The 19,147-nt window shown below is 32.5% G+C and overlaps 2 protein-coding genes across 2 annotated transcripts; one reads left to right on the top strand and one right to left on the bottom strand.

Moving 5' to 3' along the window:
- The first annotated feature begins 1,345 nt into the window (after positions 1-1,345).
- On the top strand, positions 1,346-7,573 carry LOC125826933 (eyes absent homolog). The gene is made up of 6 exons (XM_049506285.1): positions 1,346-1,431; positions 2,287-2,548; positions 2,658-2,825; positions 3,652-3,745; positions 6,473-6,658; positions 7,190-7,573. The coding sequence occupies exons 2-6, from the start codon at positions 2,360-2,362 to the stop codon at positions 7,465-7,467; spliced, it is 915 nt and encodes a 304-aa protein (XP_049362242.1). The 5' UTR covers positions 1,346-1,431; positions 2,287-2,359; the 3' UTR covers positions 7,468-7,573.
- Positions 7,574-16,241: 8,668 nt separating this feature from the next.
- Positions 16,242-18,049, bottom strand: LOC125826930 (NAC domain-containing protein 71-like). Its single transcript, XM_049506282.1, has 4 exons — positions 17,885-18,049; positions 17,244-17,521; positions 16,876-17,169; positions 16,242-16,792 (listed from the first exon to the last, which is right to left on the bottom strand). Exons 1-4 carry the CDS (start codon positions 18,039-18,041, stop codon positions 16,517-16,519), a joined length of 1,005 nt encoding a protein of 334 aa, XP_049362239.1. The 5' UTR covers positions 18,042-18,049; the 3' UTR covers positions 16,242-16,516.
- Between the last annotated feature and the right edge of the window lie 1,098 nt (positions 18,050-19,147).

A 19,147-nucleotide genomic window follows, 5' to 3' on the forward strand; every position in this document is an offset into this window, starting at 1 on the left:
ATGTTTCTTCATTTGTTATGATTAGATTACTTGTTTGCTCTTTCGTTTGCAATTAGTTTGGATAGGTTGTTCCTACAAATAATTGAAAATATCTTTTGGAGTTTATAGCTCAATTTTAAGAGGGTTTAATTAAATTTAGAATTGATTTTAGGAGAAATACTAGATTGAAGCACGAAAAGGATGAAGTTTATGGAACTATATCGGGTTTGTATTAAAGTTGTATTAGATATGTTTCATAATTGTATAAAAATCATGAACAATACATCCTACATTTATAATACATATTGCAAATTTCACTCCCTTTTTAATGATATCAACTAAAACAATTTAGGTAACACACTTATAATATATGCACAATACATCTTTAATACATATTGCAAACATCACTTACGTTCTTAGTGATACAAATCCAAAATAATTTATAAGACACATATAATACATGTTTTATTCATGAATATTACAAATTTAATTCAGTTTATAGATCGGTGTCTTGTCTTTCGTTAGTTATGTTTTTCATTCATTCTTAATTTTCTCTTCTAATTCAACTTTAATATCATGTAATACAATTTTAAAGCAAATTTAATTTATTTACTTGTTTAATATTTGTGTAATACACTTTTTAATACAATTTTAATTCATTTTGTAATTTATTGATTTGTTACGATTGAATTACTTGTGAAATTCATTGTTGATACAAATTCATTCTGTTTACATAGAATGCTATTTGGTTTGCTACATTTTGCATTCATATTTAATTCTCTACTAATTCAACTTTAATATTTGTGGAATACATTTTTAATGTAAATTTAATTCATTTTACAATTTATTATGTCTCTTCATTTGTTACGATTAGATTGCTTGCCTAATTAATTAATTATTAATACAAATTTTATTTAGTCTACGAATCATAACTACTCTACGAAAGAAAATAGAGAGAGAGAAAGGGAAAAAAAGTAAGAAAAAGAGCAACAAAAAAAAAAGCAGCAAAAAGAAAAACAAAAGAGAAAGAACAACATAAAAAAAAAAGGGAGAAAGAGCGAGAGAGAAAAGGGAGAAAGAGGCAAGAGAGAGAGACAAATCTAATAAAATATATAGTATTGTTATATATTGCTATAAATGGTAATAATTAAAGAGTATATTTAAAATAAGTAATTATTTTTTAAAAAGGGATCCACTCAAGTAATTATCCCAAAAAAGAAATTATGGATTTCATAGACTGGGCCCATCACAAATTGGGCTCCAACCCCAACAATCATTTGGGCTGGGCTAAAAGCCCACACTGGACCTTTGAGTTGTTCTCTTTCCCTTCCAGCAGCTGCTTCTTCCAACTTTGTAGTATCAAATATCAAACATTGCCATTAACAAAACAGCTAAAATTCTCTGAATTAATTGAAGTTTGGAATGCTTCAACAGTTTTCTAGCTACTCTTAGGTGCTCTATTTCTTGCCATTTATTTTATCCGATTTTTCCTTCTTTTTTTTCGCTTTATGGTTAATGGAAGATTCGTCTTGTTGTTATGATTTTCCAGGTTATTTGTTCTTTCTGGGGGATAAAGGGACATGGGTTTTCTTTTTTATTCTGTTATTTGTACATTTTTATCATAAAAATTGAAAATTTTGCCGATGTGTTTGTTACAGCGAAGGCTTATAGATCCCTTTTAGCTGTTTCTTTTTCTGTTGTTCCTTGATTTATACCTGGAATTTCAAGATAAAGTTTTCAACTTTGGACATAATGAATGGTGAATGGAGTTGTTTATCTGCACCATAGAAAAGTAGATAATCATGGGTTATCAAAAAAATAGATAATCATTGATTTTTGGCACTACTGTGCATGTGAATGTGTTCAATTTAAAGCAGGGTAAAGAATACTATTTTGTCTATATTGTTGAAAAACTTGATTGTGGTGACTATGAATGGAGTCATATAAGCAACTTGTACTGAAGAATTGAAGGTTTGGACTAATCAAAATGAAAAAAAGAGATGTTAATGACGCTTAGTACCAAAAGGTTGAACGAGTTTATCATTTACTTTGAGTAACATTTGTGTGCCCAAAGATGATAGAGTACTGACAATTTTCGTGCAAAGAGCACCTGTGTACTTTTTATTGATTTGTCATTTCGTTGAGGCAAATGTGACATTTCACTCTAAACTGTGTATATTGGGGTTTATGCGAATTTCAGACTTGTTCTCTGTGTGATGTTGTTCATGGATATACCTTTTTGCGATTTTCATACATTTGTATTTCATATATTACATAAAATCTGAAAAGTAATTTGTCATTTATTAGGTTATACGTACATTTGTTTCACCTGTCTCGGGAGATTTGTTAAATTTCATCAATTGGTTTCTGCTGGAACTATATGGATCAGAAAATGAATGTATATATCTGGGACATGGATGAAACCCTCATATTGCTAAAGTCGTTGATAAATGGGACATATGCTGAGGCATTCAATGGATCCAAGAATGTACAGAGTGGTGTAGAAATTGGGAAGATGTGGGAGAATCATATTCTTCAGATATGTGATGATCACTTCTTTTATGAGCAGGTTAGTTAATCTTCTTATAATATATTTGACCAGAGAACTAATACAGTCTTCATGAATCCTGCTGATCATGGACATTAAGCTTGTTTGACTCTGTTATATGGATTTTCAGGTTGAAAATTGTAATATGCCATATCTAGATGTCTTGAAACAATATGATGATGGTCGAGATCTCACTGAATATGATTTCAATAAAGATGGCTTTGGTCCGCCAAGTGATGATCTTAATAAAAAGAGATTAGCATACCGTCATCGGGCTGTAGCACATAAGTACAAAAAGGTACTATGGTATTTTATGTGATGACTATTTTTAAAAAGTCCATTTTCTGATAGAAGGAGGCTACCAAATGGTGCCAGACTGAAATATCTACTCTGTTCGGTACTTTGTAATGAAGATCATTGTTATTCCACTCTGATGTTACCAACTTGATAAATAACCATATATTGCACCTTTTACGAGATTTTATGTTAGTTGATGTGGTTCTCTAGTTTTTCTAACGTTCTATGTTTGTTTCATGCCTAGGATATGTGATAAATAGCATGGCTATTTCTAGAAAAAGGTCGTTATAAATAGCATGGCTGAGTCTCTAACTTGGATAGTTCCTAGTTTTGGCTAAAACCAGAATGCTCATGATTTTGGTGTGTCAAAATCACATTCAAGAGAGTTATGCATCTAGATCATATGGACCATTTATCCCTTCCAATTCCTGGGGGATATGTAGGTAATCTATAAAATAGTGACTCAAATTGACTAAAGAGGGGAAAAATTAATGTTCTCTCCTTCTTGAATTAACTATTGTCGTTCCTACAGACCGGTTGTTCTAAAAAGACATGACATTTGCCTCTAGTTAATGTTAGACCATATCAAGAACATGAAGCTTTTAAAGGCTGAACATGGGGTCATTAACTACACACAGGACCATATATGGTGTAGCGATCGCGAAAGGAAGACTTCTCACCCAAAGGAAAATATATGATCGTAGCTTCTTGTTTTAGTCGTCCAAAACCACTGGCATAACTTTGTTCTTAGAAGTTGTGCTTTTGTTTGAATATATTGAGTATAACATAACATAACTATAGCAACCTTCATTTACCATTTGTTGTAGGGTTTGCATAGTATTCTTGACCAAGACATGATTAAATCGTGGAGCGAGCTTTATGACGTCACTGATAGTTATACTGATATGTGGTTCTCAGCAGGTAGGTTACTCTAGATTCTATCACTTTTGTGAATCATCTTGCAGTATGGATTTTGATTTTGTGAACTGGGAGTCGCTATGATAGAATGTCACTAATGTGGACAAGCATAAGACATTTATTTTGCTGTGTTCGTGTATTTTGGAGTGTCAGGTATTCATGTGTTTGTATAGGCACAGAATGCTTTAAATTTTATTTCTGCATCAAAGAAGTTAATTTACTAAAGGGTGAACTGCAGGTCCATAAATTTACAATCTCTTCCTTTCCTTTTACAGATATAAATTATTGTAAAAAGCACTTTAATCTATTGCAGAGAAATTAAACTTTTGAATGCATCATCTGAACTTCCCTTCCACACAACAACGCAAGGGAATGAGGAGTTGCTTTCCACATTTTAACAGATATACCAAACTTTGTATTCTTAAAAGCTGGAAGGACACCTTCATTAGAAATCATCAAATAAGACCAGATAATTATAAACTACCTCAACTCAACTGAGACTTCCCAGGATCTCTCCTGTTTCCCCCCTTATGTGAAGTGATCTAAATCTATCTTACTTCTTCTAGGATTTCTTCAGTAATGTTAGATCCATGCATCACTGTCCTCGTACAAGAAGTCAAAGGGATTCTATACTCCCAGTTCTCTAGAAGTCACAAATCTTAACCTATTTCTAATATCTTGAATTTCCAAAACTTGCCCTTTATTTCAATTTGGAGAACTTCTAGAGTCCTCTTCTTTTCTAATATATTGCACAATTCATTATCCCATTATACTACTATTTCTCTCTACTTTTCCATCTACCTCCCAGCTGTCGTAGGAGGAGGTGGGATGATACGGGTGAAGAGAAGAGGATAGATATATATTAAAGAGCAGTTGTGCAATCTGATATTCTATATAAGAGTAATAAACAAATACTAATAAGAAATATGCTAGTTGGCAAAGCGCTAAATGTGCTTGTCAGCAACTTAGAAGTAAATGCATAAGGTTAAAATTCTAAACTAACTTCCTCTTGTTACCTTGTTTCTCAAAGCAGCTCCCATCTTTTTGCAAAGTGCATTAGTATCATTTTCATCAGCCAAAATTTTCTTTTGCCTCTTTTATTTTATTTTTTTATTTTTTATTTTTTTATATTTTTTACCCTCCCTAGGAGCTCCCACCCCTTTTTGCTCCCTTGGTGATTCAAACTCGCAACCTTTGGGTTGGAAGTGAGGGGTGTTCCCATCCGAGCAACTCCCTCTCGTCTTTTGCCTCTTTTATTGCCTTCTGCTTGCCTTTTTTCTTTTTCTTTTTTTGGCTCACTGTTCTGTTGATGTTGTAAATGATGTAATTCTCACTACGAATTACGTATGAAAATGCGGAAATTAAAGACAAGAAAGAAAGAAAGATAGATAGATAGACACAAAAAGAGGAAATAGAAAGCAACCAAAAGGTATATTAAACCTTAAGACCTCAATCCGTTAATCCTACAATGAAATGAATTCACCTCGCAACCAATGTTTCTAAACAATAATCAACCAAAGCTTGTACCAAGCTCTCAACACTCATTCAAGAGTTTCACAATATCAATATTCAAAATAGTATACCTAAAATGAGAACCCAAACTCTAGCTATTTATAGTTTTAGGTAATTATTACAAAAGAGGCCCAAAATAGGAAATGGGCGAGTTGGGTCGACCTCGCCTAAGGGACTCGGCGTCGCCGATTGAGTTGGCAAGCTGACCCTTCTCTTGGGACTTTTGGAACTTTGGGCGAGCTTGGAGCCCTCGCCTAATCCATTAGGCGAGTCGCCGAATGGGTCCAGCTCACCTAATGTGGCAGCTTCATTAACCGTCTTCTCTTCGCTTCCCCAAGCAATCTTCAAGGCATGGAACCCTTTCTTTGCCATCAATACAAACTCACGAACCTCTAACTTCATGAACAAACCTGTCATTCTTTGAAGGTCCCGAGCTTGACTTAGAGTGAACAGCCTTGGTGCAATCCGAATTGCATCAGTAAATATACCAGCACTAAGTGCTGTTTTATCATCAATGAAATGCCGCTTACTATTAAAAAAATCATTTTAATAAGTTGCTTCTAAAAAGAATATTTTAAATTTGTCTTCTCTCTCTGTGTCTATTGTGCGAACAGGAGACTCGCAAGAGAGATTGGCTTCTCTTGTGTTCTTATGTGGTACTCCCACTTGCAGTCATGTTTCCACTTTTATTTCAGTCTGCCTTAACATTTGAGTGACCTCATCTGTCTTTGAGAAAAGACTTATTCTTTGCCTTCTCCACTTGATAGAAATCAGTTATTTCTGCCTGAGATACCCCTCAAGGAAGAAATGAGTTATGCATGTCAGAGATACTGGTTAGGGAAGTTATCAGGCAGTAAAAATATCTCAGGGGTTATGGTGGTCTCATCTTGTAGTTAATGGATCAAACTGAGGCTTGCCCTCTTATTATTTTGATAACTTTGGATATGTACGCATATTTGGAGCCACCATTGATAGATACAAGTTGGAAATAAGATATCCTTCTCTGAGGCCCTCAACTTTTCTGATTACAAGCTAGTTTTTAGGCTTGGACGGTAATTCCATTATTCCAGTTACTTTCTGCACTTGTTTTTTGTGTTTACACTTCTTGAAGGTGTTTTTCTTCTATTCTAGGTTCTCTACAGATAAATGATGATACTTTTATGTGTAAGGTGTATGTGATTTGCTTGCTTAAATGCTCTCCTTCTCCTTCCAATGCAGCTAGGGCTTGCTTGGAACAGTGTGCAGTTGGGGATCGAGATTTGGCCTCCTCTACTGTTTCTACCAATGATGCAGGAGATACTATATTCCAGCATGTGAATATCTTGGTGACTTCAGGATCGTTGATACCCAGCTTAGTTAAATGCTTGCTCTTTCGCCTGGGTGATTTAATCCCTAGCGAAAATGGTTAGTTTCTTTCGTGATTCTGATATTTAACCTTTCTGACTAGTCCTAGTTTAGAATCTTGATTGAGTTATCTTGCTTTTCATTATATTTAACCTTTCACCGTTTGTGGCCTAAACAAAGTTATGAACCGTGGTTGAGTTTTATGACATAAATTACATGAATTCTGGAAAATATCACTGCTGTCTCAAGCTAGTATTTTTATGTTTAGTACTTGGCAATCTCCCTTCAGGAATAAGGGTGGACTGCCCCATTATCCCTGAGCTTTGAAGTTACAATAGTGGATTCTCGGTGCCCAAAAAAAAGAAAAAACAGCATCTCCCTTTAGGAACTGGATACATGTATGTTTCAAATCAATTATGCCTAAGCTCGTGCATATTCTGGCACAGCCATTGATAATATTCTTCCTCTCTCATGTTTATCAGCGTATAATAATGCAACATGCAATCATTACCTTTTGTCAAAAAAAATAAAATAATGCAACATGCAACTTCTGGGAGCATACTCTTAACACATCTATCATCATTTTTTCAGTTTACAGCTCATGGGAAGTGGGCAAGCTCCAGTGCTTCTCATGGATAAAGGAGCGGTTCAATGGGCCAAACGTGCAATTTTGTGTTATCGGAGATGGATGGGAAGAATGTGAAGCAGCAGAAAGTATGAGATGGCCATTTGTCAAAATTGACCCGCTGCCTAGCAGTTTTCATCGGTTTCCAGGCTTAACACCAAAGGATCTGGGCCACTACTTCTCCGTTGTGTATGGTAATTCTGACAAAAAAGATAACGATATACTAGCTCCTTCTGGCAATTAATTGATCATGTAAATATGTAGCTTACTGAGAAACTTCAGTTCATGCATCAATAGTTTTTTCACCAACAAAGTCACTTTGGCATAAACTGGTGAAGGTTCTTTATAAAGTTGTCATTTTTGCAATGAGAGAATTGCTCTAAATTATTCTCTTTGGCCTGTGAGGCCAGTCTGTATAGTGAACTTCTCAATGACTCCTTGCTTTTTTAGTCTGTTCTGTTATGGCCACTCTGTAGACGCTCTACGGCTAAAGATGTATAGTATACGTATAATTCATGTATAATCTATGCATATCGGCTAGAAAAAGTATATAATATGTCTTGCCTGCTATGTTGTAAGATTTTGTGGGGTTGTAAGTGGCCTATAAAACCAATACTACTAGTCCATTAAGATTATATATGGATATTATGATAAAATATCAATATCCATTTATTATTATAACTAAAGAGATCATAGTTTGTTGTGAATAAGTAAAAATGAACGGATGACATATTTATTTGTCTTTTATTCAGGAATGCAGAAACAAGAATCAATAACTTTCAATGAAGTGATACATAGATATTAGTTTTAAAAAAGTAAGTCATATTCTAATGTATGTTGATGAAATAAATTCAATTGACAATCCAATTGAGTTTTCTACGGCAAGTGTAACAAATCACAATCCAAATCTAGAGCATATATTATTTTGGATTAATCCGATAATACCTAATCTTAAATAGATGTTAAATAACAAAGATATTCATTATCTGTTTGGTCAAAAAATATTAGAAGTGATGAGTTATGGTAAGCTTTTGAGAGAAAATATTTTTTTTCGGGGAATAGTAAAAACTAATTTTCAGAAGCTAAATTTTGTTTTCTTCTTAAAAGCATTTTTTTTTAAAAAAAAAAAGTACAGTTAAAAATATTTTTAAAAGCTTGGTCAAATGCTCAAAAATGTTTTTTAAATTTATTGATCACACACAAATTGTTTTTCACTAGTACTTTTTTAAAAAAGCATTTTTCAAAATGAACTAACTTTAGAAGTTTGACCAAACATGTTATTGATGAGTCCGACTTCAAAACAAAACATACCAAAAAATAATCCTCCCTAAAAACACAAATAAAACAAACACTTCGCCCAAATAGTCAAATGGTCCCTCACCAGTCCACCACTATTAACTCCACCTACTTCTACTATAAAATAAAACACAACTATTTTTAAAAACACTACGTTTGTTTTATGACTTTATCTCTCCCGCTTTATTTTTTATTTGATGTTTAATATTTAATTTTAAATTCAATCAATTTAATTATAACTAACAAATATGATGTCATTTTCAAACTCTAATCTTATAGTTTTGATTAGAAGATAGAGGGTAAAGTTTTATGTGCCGATTGTTTGAGCAAATCCTTTAAAATTTGTATAACTTACCTAAATCCCTTAGCTAAATCCCATAGTCTAAAGAGTAAATTACATCTTATCCCTACTCCTTTTCTAATTACAATAATCCCTTAAAATGTGTACCTTCCAGATACATAATTCACCATTCGGATACATTAATTCTAATACAAGAAGAATCTTTATGTTGCTCTAAAAAGAGAATAAAATCTGAAAATAGTGATTATAGGCATGAAAAATGGGGGGAAATAGTGGAGTTGGAAGATTGAAAGTTATGTATCTAAAAAAGAGAGAATTTGAGAAAAAAGAAGGATTTTTGTAATTTTTTAAATGGTAGGGAATAATAAAAAATATGGTAAGAAAAGATGTGTAGTTAGGTAATTTTTCCTTTTTTTTTACAGTAGGGCAAAGAGCACATCGTTGTTTAAGTTGTAGCTAAAGTTAAATTATTTTTGTAAATATATGGGAGACTTACATAAATTTCACTAGTTTAAGAACTAATTACTTAGATACACTGTAGTTTGCAATATTAGAGTATCTTACTAGATTTTGGTGAGTTCAGATACATACAGATATGTCCAGATACATGTATCTCAGGATACTTGGGTCAAATTTGTTTTAGGTATCCAAGTTGATTCTCATGTATCTGAGATACATAACAAACCTTTTCTCGCCTCCCTCGCATCTCTCACATCTCTCTCACTACTCTCTTATGTATCTAGTATCTCAGATACATGCGAATCACATCTGATACATGTATATAGTGTGTATCTAGTTTGATTCGCATATATCTGGAATGCATAATAAAATCTTGCTCGCCTACATCCCCATCTCGCTCGCCTCTCTCCCTAAATTAGTGTTTCTGGTAGCAAAAATACATGTATCTAAGTATATTTTTCTCAATATATAATAGGAATTCTTAATTAGTAGTAAGATAAGTAATATTTTGAAAGTATAGATAATAATATTATATATGATAGTGAAGTATGTCTAATTATGTAGTTTCTCCTAAAGATATTCACTTTGGAATCACTTCAGACATATTGAATTCCAATTGCGAAAAAATCGTATATGAAATTTGGAGAACTTTATTTATTGAGAATATGATATAATGTATCAACTAAGACACATAATTCATATAAAATAGTCGTGATTTAAGAGGTTGGTGATAAATAGTCATTTCACACATTTAGGCCATTAAAATTTGTATCCTATAACTCATAAATCATCCCTTTAAATAGTTGCACTTATCATTCCAAATCTTATTCTCTTATACAATCCCCCCCCCCCCCCTCCCCTTAATTTCGTACAATATCTTACCTAAATACATATTTTATTTTATTATAATCCCTAAAATTTCCTACCGTTTAAAAAAATTAAAAATTCCCTCTTAGATACATCACTCTCCTTGTTGATACATTTATATCCCTCTTTCGGATGCATTCATCTCCTCTCTGATACATCCCTCCCCTCTGGAATACATCTCTCACCTATGTATCCGGATATTCTATCCCCTCTCTGATACATCCCTCACCTATGTATCCAAATATCTGCTAATGTATCCCAAGTCCAATGATGTATCCGGAAATCCAGAGATATATCCGAAATTCATAAATTTTAAAGGATTTTTGTAATTTGAATAAGAGCAGGGAAACAATGTAATTAACTCTCAACACTATGTGATTCATATAAATTATACTATTTTTATTTTGTTGTTGTTTTGAATTAATTTGCCAGTAATCATAGTAGTTTGCGAAAAAAAAGAAGGTGTTTAAAAATATTACTCGATGGACGAAAATTCTATTTAGGTGGATATGAAATTTAACCGGAGGAATAGGGAGGAAGAACAATCTAGTGTTATATGGCGTAATTGTGCTTATTGAACCCCTATATTTTTATTATTATTTTTGGAACCCAAGGATAACCTGCAGCCATTACAACCTCTGCCACAATCTCTGCCCTTTGGTGAGCACTTTGTGCGCACTGGATAAACCTCCTACTGTGTAATAGCCTGTAAACTACACAGGGGATGTAAATCGCACTAGGCATGCCCTATGCAACGCTCGACTCAGAAGGCATTGAGGAGGGATCGATTCCGGGTCATCCGTGTGGATAACCACCCTCCAAACCAACTGAGCCATCCCGAAGGACCCCCTATATTAATATATTAGATTTTGTGTAAAGTAATATATATGTGAAGGGCAGAAGTTATACATAAGGGACAATTTCTTTTTTCCTCCAACAAGCTCAACAAAATAGTATGATTGTTTAGTGTAATTAATCCAAAATTATATTCAGATTCAACCCATCACTATCTCTAGCTAGCTGGTATATATATAACTTTCATTTTGGGAATTGTGGAACTTTTTCTCTCTATTTGAATCTCACTCCTGAAGTCAATCTATTCAACATTTTGAAAGGGCGATAATCACAAAGTTGTAAGTAGTCTTCCTTTTTAATTTGGGGGAAAAAAATGAAGATTGTTATACAAGAAACAAGTAATTTAGTTGACCTGATTAAGAAAAAGATTGAGAATGGAAATGATGAAATAAGCAAGGTTGAGGTATATTTATATATATATATATATATATATATATATATGTACTTTCTTCTCTTCACAATATTTACATCACTTCGTAGGCCCCTATTGGCTCAAATGTGGTAGAGATGGAATTTATCGTTAGACTTTTGTTATTATATCAATCAATCTGGCTCAATAGGGTTTTCACCAATCCAGTGCAAGCTTTATTTGAAGGTGGCCATGCTCATGAATTGTCTCTTAAGAAGACAAAAGAAAAACAATGTTTTATTGCTCTCTATAGACTTGAACAATATGGTAGATTCTAAACAATATGTCCTATGTCTTTGTTCAATGTTGAATTTCTGGTGTGAACTTAATAATCATTACTATCCGGCTGTAGCGTATCCGTCGGTTATGTTTGGTTTTAAAGTTTATTAGTTCGACTTATTGGTTAACGTTTTATATATATATATATATATATATATATATATATATATATATATATACTAAATCTTTGTAGAACCATTAAGATATTTGTTTGTTAGTCATCAATTTATCGGTTGCTGATCGTTATCGGTTCGGTTATCGATTTAATTGTTGACACCAAAAAATATCATTGAAAATCACTTAGAAATAAGGTGACAAACCAAATGAACCATGCGCATGAGTTGACGTATTATATTTTGCTCAAAAGCAAACACTGACACACGATAGAGTAACTGAGAGTTTTGAGACAACCAAAAATAGAAGTATGAAACTAAACCTCAAGTCAAAGACTTTATATATTGAATGGTATAAATATAATTAATTAATTTACTATCGAGTTATCGGTTAACCCATTAAGAAAACCTCAAATCTTTATGAACCGATAACCAAATAATAAAAAAAATCAAACTTGTTAAACCAATAACTCATTGTCGATTATCCAGTAACTTTTTTATATTCAAATTTTCAATTTCAATTCGATTTTGAACCACCTTTGTATCTTTCAATTGGTGCTTTGAAATTTGCTGAGCGGTTATATTCCGTTTGGCCATGTGATATGGTTTCATGATATGGAATCATGATATGATATCATAATACGGAATTATGAGATGAAATTGAAGTTTTGTTTGGACATGCAATATGAAATTTTTGTGTTGTATATTTTCTCATAAACATAAGAATCTCATAAGTTGTAAAACTATTAAAATAGCCCCAATTGTTTATTCAATCTTACCAAATAAACAAAAATTTATAAAATCGCATAATAAATTATTACAAAACTATTTGTTCTCCACTTAAGTAATTGTTACATCTAATTTTAATTCATCAAACTTTAATTCAATAAAAAAAATTGAACATAAATTGTAGTGTACTAGTCTTTAATATAATCAAATTTCCTCACGTTAAACTTGCATTTCTCAATCATGTGACCGAGAAGACGAACCAACATTGTTACTTTGAGCCATTTGTTGGTCAATATCATCCGCAACTATATTTTCATGCTCATAGACCATAAATATTTCATCAGTCTTTTGGTATTCTCGCAAATAATTATGTAACACTCCACAAGCTATGACAATTTTCATTGCATCAATTTGATCTGCTCTATTGTTCAAATAGATATAACTATAAGTTGTAATAAATACAAAACGGTAGAAGTAATAAATTAAGTGTTGAAGCAAATGAAGAGAACAAATTTATTACTCAACAATCGGTTGGTGTGAGTTAAAGTGACTATATGTTGGTGAGAATAATAAATTTTATGTCGATGAGAATAATAATTTTTTAAAAGTAATGATGTGATTATAAATTTTATTTACACATGAAATAATGGTTAGTAGATATAAATGTGGGGTTGTTTTAACAAAATATAAACTTGTGGATCAATTTTTGTATTAAAAATATCTCAAATCATGATATGAAATTCTCATATCATGGTTTTTGGAGAATATGGAATCACATCTCATGATATGAAATCAGCGTAAAATCACATGTCCAAATGCTGATTCTATCTCACAATTCCATATCGTGGTATCGCATGGCCAAACACCTACTTATAATCATATGAAGCACAAAGATTGAAATATTGACAATACTGCGTACTACTAATAAAGTCATTTGAAAATCAATTAGAATATATAAAGTAGACTGTTGATTAATGTAATCTTACCTTTTTCAATTTCATAATTACTTAATTGTATAAATAGTTTTCTTTAGTAACTATTTAACTTTTTTATATGTTACTAAAATGGGCTTAGCCCATGGGGTCGGCCCAATCCTACCTGTTATTGGGTAGGGTTGGGATAGAATTTTTCAAGCTCATTTAAAATTAGGGCTTATAAGCCCGGTCCATATAAGTCATTGGCCCTTGAGGCTTGATCAGGGCTGGGAAGGGGTCGGTCCATGGGCCAAAACTTTTTATTCAAGAGTAATTTACAATAATTTCACTAATGTATAATCTAATAATTTGAATACACGCTATGTTGTAATATTATGAATTTTCGTATCCAGATACATGTATCTCGAAATATATAGACTCAAAATTAGGTTAATTTGTTCTAAATACACTAACAAAGTAGATTCGCATGTATCTAGGATACATATACAAATCTCGCGACCTCGCCTCCCTCCCATCTTGCTTGTCACTCTGTTATCTCACTCTCATAACTGGTATACGAGATACATGTTAACTACACTAAATCTTTGCTAGTGTTATTGAAATAACACCATTGTTTGTCATATTTGATTTGAAAATCTTCTCATTTTCTTGATGTTATAGAATTACAAAAAAAGAAAAAAAAAAGGGCTAGCCTACCCCAGCCCTCGGTCCTTCTAGGGTTGAATTGGGTTGAGCATTTTCAGGCCCTACCAAATGAAGGGTCAGCCCGCCCTAGCCCTTCAAATTCCTTGGCCCGGGTGGGGTTGGGCCGGCCCTTTTTGATAGCTCTATTGATCAATCCATTCAAATAAAAAATAAATAGATACCTTCCATACAAGTAAACTTCTCAATGAATTTTCGATCATTTCTTTATTATTTTTTCTCGTTTCATTTAATTGGTCTATATTATAATACTATAAATTATAAAATGGTTATAAATTATTACTTCTCAACCTAATTTCCCTTTTGACTTCGAAAAAGATTATTATTTTTTTATCAATTTACTTCTTCTGCACACATCTTCGATTCCGTTGTAAAAAAACAATAATACTAGTAGGACAAAAGAACCTTTTTAAGGTTTAAAAGCACAGTCCAAAAAGAGAAAATCAAATAAAATGATTTGTTGCAAAATTATTTATTCCCCATTAAAAAAAAATACTCACATTTTGTAGTCCTATGCTAATTGGGTTATATTTGAACCATTAGGGGGTGGGAAAGAAGAATATTTGTAAGAATATAGTCCATTTCTTTAATTTCTTCTTTTTCGGTAAATGGATTTTGAGCTTTTTGTTTCACTTTACTAAAAAAAAATTGTTTTGTATCGGTCGGAAAAATAATTTAAAGTTGTAGGAAATCACAATTGTTTAAAATTTAGTATTGTATGATTTGTAGTTAAGTAGTGAGAGAAGTATTGAGAACATTCTTGAACTTGACACAAATTATTAGTTTCCTCTCCGAACTATTGGCAGCCTTAAAAACACCTCTCTACTGACATAGCAAGTGATCTCAAACTCTTATAAGAGCATGAGACTTTTAATAAAAAGCCGAGAGAAGTATTGAAAACACTCCTAAATTATGGGTGTATTTCATTCATGTTGCAAGATTGGATGTATTTAAGTTCAGTTAGTTAAGTTAAGAGGTGTTTTTAAAACTATCAATAGTAAAAAAATGAAACTAATGATTCAGGCCGAGTTTAAAAATATTCTCAATACTTCTCTCTTAAATAATTCATGTAGGAATATGATTTTCTGTTTTGAGTTAAATGTGTTACTAGCTATTTTTAAATGTAAGGATCATACATTGAAAGCCTTCAAAAATTTATGAGTTTATGAAAATAAATATTTTACTTTGTATCACCAAAGAAATAAAAGTTTACTTTTGAATTTTGTGTTCAAGAAGATTTAAAAGCAACAGTTTTTAATTCTTCACTTTTTGTAATGGGAGATGAATTTGAAGGTTTTGGTTGAGCAATTTAGTGCACAAAGTTTTCTTAATTATTCCACCCAGTATTTTATTATATGTATCTATGGCAAGAAATATTGATCGTATATAGTGAGTTTTAGTGTATATATATTAAATGTAGAATATTCTTGAATAAATTCCTTACTTCGTCACTGTCAAGAGAGAAACTTCTTTCAATGAAATTTCAGTTTCATTCATAGAATTTCAATTTATTTTCAGATAAAATGTGTGTCCAAACACAACTTCAAATTTCAAAGACTATTTTTCAACAAGCTTCAAAAACATTTTATTGTGATTTCAACTAAATCTATGATCAAACGCTAGCTAATTAAATTAAAGTTTGATAATGAATAATTGATCAAATGATGAGATATTTGGCATAATGAACACATTATAATTGGAGAGATTAAAAATTATAGCCCTTAATCTAAAGCTCAAAAGTTGAGCCTAGTAAAGTTTTCACAACGTTTCTAGCTTACTTTCTTATATACTTTGCTTGGTAGTTACTTATAGTGTTCTCTTATTCATCATTTTACTGATACCACTAGACTATATGTTTTGATAGTACAGTTAGTTATCGCGTAGTTGATGGTACACTGGTACTTAATAAAGTAGTTATTTCGTTGAAAACATTGGCTAAATATGTTGACATTCAACCACTCAATAGTTGCTTTACAAGAGACTTTAGTGTAAAACAATCATTAGAGATGTGACAAGTAATTCAAGGTACAAACAATGCATTTCAACTTTGTAAATTAAAGCAACTCAAACATTACTTTTACTAGAAATATTCTGGTAATTTATACTTGTACAGACATTTTTTTTAGCTACATTAGGTTATAACATAGACCATGTTCTATAGTGTGATCTTTAAATGTGATCAATCACTACATACTTCATTCTTCAGTAACAATGTTATGCTTAGAATTGACTTCGCGAACTAGACTCAGAGACGTTGTAAAATCGAATGACTCTTAAGACGAAACATAAAAACCATTGTCTCAGAGAACAACTTTTAAGTTATTTCAAACCATTATAACATATTGTCTTCAGAAGAGATTTGGATTCTTGGTTGAGTTGTTCTGATCGAAACCTTCATATGTCATGTCTTCGTTGCCATAAAACCCCACGTAGCTTCCATGAATCGAGCAAGGGGACATGCAGCCAAAGCTACTTAAGTCACCAGAAAGTTCAACTTCCCTTCTAAAATTCGGGAAAGTTGAATTTGATGTGAACTCAGATTGATCACTAGGCTGCCACGGAGTCATGCTCGGGAAGTCATACTGTGGACAGTAATTAGATGCATTCTGTCCCTGAGGACATTCCTATATTCATCCACAAAATAGTTTTAGTCTCATCGTAACAACAGGACAGAAACAGGATTGAATGAACTACATAATGTAGATACCTTAGATGAATCAAGAATCATAGCAGAGGACATCCAAAGGTTTGCAGACTCATAATCCCTAAATTGTGTTGTCTGATAAGGAGAAGTAATAGGAGTCGAGTAATTGCTATCGTTGCTCATGTATGCACTTTGAGTTGGCGTTTCATCAGAAAGAGTATTTGGTGGTTCATTTACTGAGGTAAATGCTCCACTTGTTGTACTTGTACTACATCCAATTTGCTTAACTCCTCCAACATCTTTCGTCTTCAATGAAACGTCGTTTCTCTTTATGACACGACAAAGTGCAAAAGGCCCCTAGAGACAAGTGAAATATGATCATTTTCTTGTTTACTAGTAAATCAGAAGAGCCTAAGAGAGATTCTGTTTACCTGAAAACTTGGAGTACCCTGAGTAACATCATCACAAAGACGATACTCGTGCATTACCCAATCCGTTCTATCCCCAAGCGGAGCTCTTCCACGATAGAAAACCAATGTTTTGCGATAGCCAATAACTGCTGGATGACACACAACTTTCCTGTCTTTCCCTGTGGCTTTCCAGTATCCAGATTTAGTAGCTCGATTAGTTCTTGACCCATTCGGATACTTCTTGTCCCGAGGACAGAAGAAAAACCACTCGAGGTCACGTTTAGGCAAGAAAGATTTCTCTACATTCAAAAACAGAATATCAGAACCCCCAAACTCCTAATTCCAAAGAACGAGAAACTTCTGTTACTTTACACATGCTTTTCTTGTTAATAATTTAACTTTCTCAAATGTGAAAAGAGATATGTCCCCACAGAACAATCCATCTTGTAAAAAACATAATAAAGCAACAAACTTTGGAGAAGCAACACATTTTTAATACAAAGTGCCAATGAAAATTACAGATTACAACAAATGTATGTTTCACATTTTCTTCAAACAGACACAATTCTTACTTTCCACCTGACACGTTTCACATCACAAGATAATTACATTCTTAAACTCCGTGACTGTATCAAGTTAAAATCAGACGAACAAATGTATACCTGGAAGTTCCCATGGATCAAATTTGTACAAGTCAATTACTGGAATAACTTCCAATTCAATTTCAAGTCCATCAGTTTTCCTTTTCAGGTAATATCCAACTAATTCCTCATCAGTAGGATGAAATCGAAATCCCGGAGGCAGTGATGTTCCTGCCATATGATGAAGTAACAATATCCCAAAACAGAATTTTCTCCCAAAAAAAAAAAACAGAGCAAACACAAGATTTTCAAGACAATATTTTCCACTTTTAAGTACCACAGCTATATCTGTTGAAAATTTGGAAAATCCAAAAATAAAAGCTTTTTGCAACACTGAACTTTGTTTCAAGATTTACAATAAATTTCCACAAAATGTATTCTTGGAACGACAAGATCATCTTCCTTGGAAAAAAAATGTTCAAAAAGATTTGATTTTTATAAGTACCAAGAAGCTAAAACAATTGATGATCCCGGAAAACAAAGAGAAGATGTGTACGAACGAGATAACCAGAATAGAATAGAGATATTTTAACTAAGGATATTTAGTTTAAAGAAGAAGAGAAGTTGTGTAGAGTAATAACAAAGGAGACTGATTAGGCTTTTATAGGCTGTGGAGAATCCAACAGTAGAAAAATATGAACACCGAAAGAATTGTAACTTGTCTGAAGCTACAAAAAATTCCACAACAATGACCCCACACACAAAAAAAAAAACTAGAATTCAGTTCACACCTTGGAAACAGTTATATCCTACTTAAGCAAAGCACTAGTGACAGTTACAACTTTAGTCGCACTCGATATTTATACTACATCAATATAATAATAATATATTCAGTATAATTTTATAAAGTGAAATATGAGAAAGATAGATGTATGCAAATCTCACTTCTACCTCAATGAGGTAGAGAATGCAAAATATGTATTTTTATGTATAAATGGTCATCATTTAAGGGTCATCAAAAAATTGATATAAATTCTCACTTTAATTTGGTAAACTTGTACCTGCATCCTGTGTAAAACACCAAGCCAAATAGTCAATAGATATATCACATGTGTTTATACATATATTTTTTTTATTTAATTGTGATTAATTAACATATATTCTCACTTTATTAACAGAGGCGTATCTAGAGGGGGTTTTGTGGGTTCACGTGAATCTATGCTCTCCTCTCTAGATTATATATAGTAATGTTATATTTTTAAAAAAATATTTAAATATAGAGGTGGAAATCCACGTTAAAAGTAGCATATAATAATACAATGATGATTAATTGGGTGCACCTCT

This window comes from Solanum verrucosum, unplaced genomic scaffold (genome assembly GCF_900185275.1).
Source record: "Solanum verrucosum unplaced genomic scaffold, falcon-dt-bn FXZP01000060.1, whole genome shotgun sequence".
Taxonomy (NCBI): Eukaryota; Viridiplantae; Streptophyta; class Magnoliopsida; order Solanales; family Solanaceae; genus Solanum; species Solanum verrucosum.

Coding starts and splice junctions, on each gene's coding strand:
- LOC125826933 (XM_049506285.1), top strand. CDS start 2,360: ATGGATCAGAAAATGAATGTATATATCTGGGACATGGATGAAACCCTC. Junction 2,549..2,657: donor ATCACTTCTTTTATGAGCAG/GTTAGTTAATCT, acceptor ATGGATTTTCAG/GTTGAAAATTGTAATATGCC. Junction 6,659..7,189: donor TTTAATCCCTAGCGAAAATG/GTTAGTTTCTTT, acceptor TCATTTTTTCAG/TTTACAGCTCATGGGAAGTG.
- LOC125826930 (XM_049506282.1), bottom strand. CDS start 18,041: ATGGCAGGAACATCACTGCCTCCGGGATTTCGATTTCATCCTACTGAT. Junction 17,522..17,884: donor TGATCCATGGGAACTTCCAG/GTATACATTTGT, acceptor TTTTGAATGTAG/AGAAATCTTTCTTGCCTAAA. Junction 16,793..16,875: donor TGATTCTTGATTCATCTAAG/GTATCTACATTA, acceptor GGATGAATATAG/GAATGTCCTCAGGGACAGAA.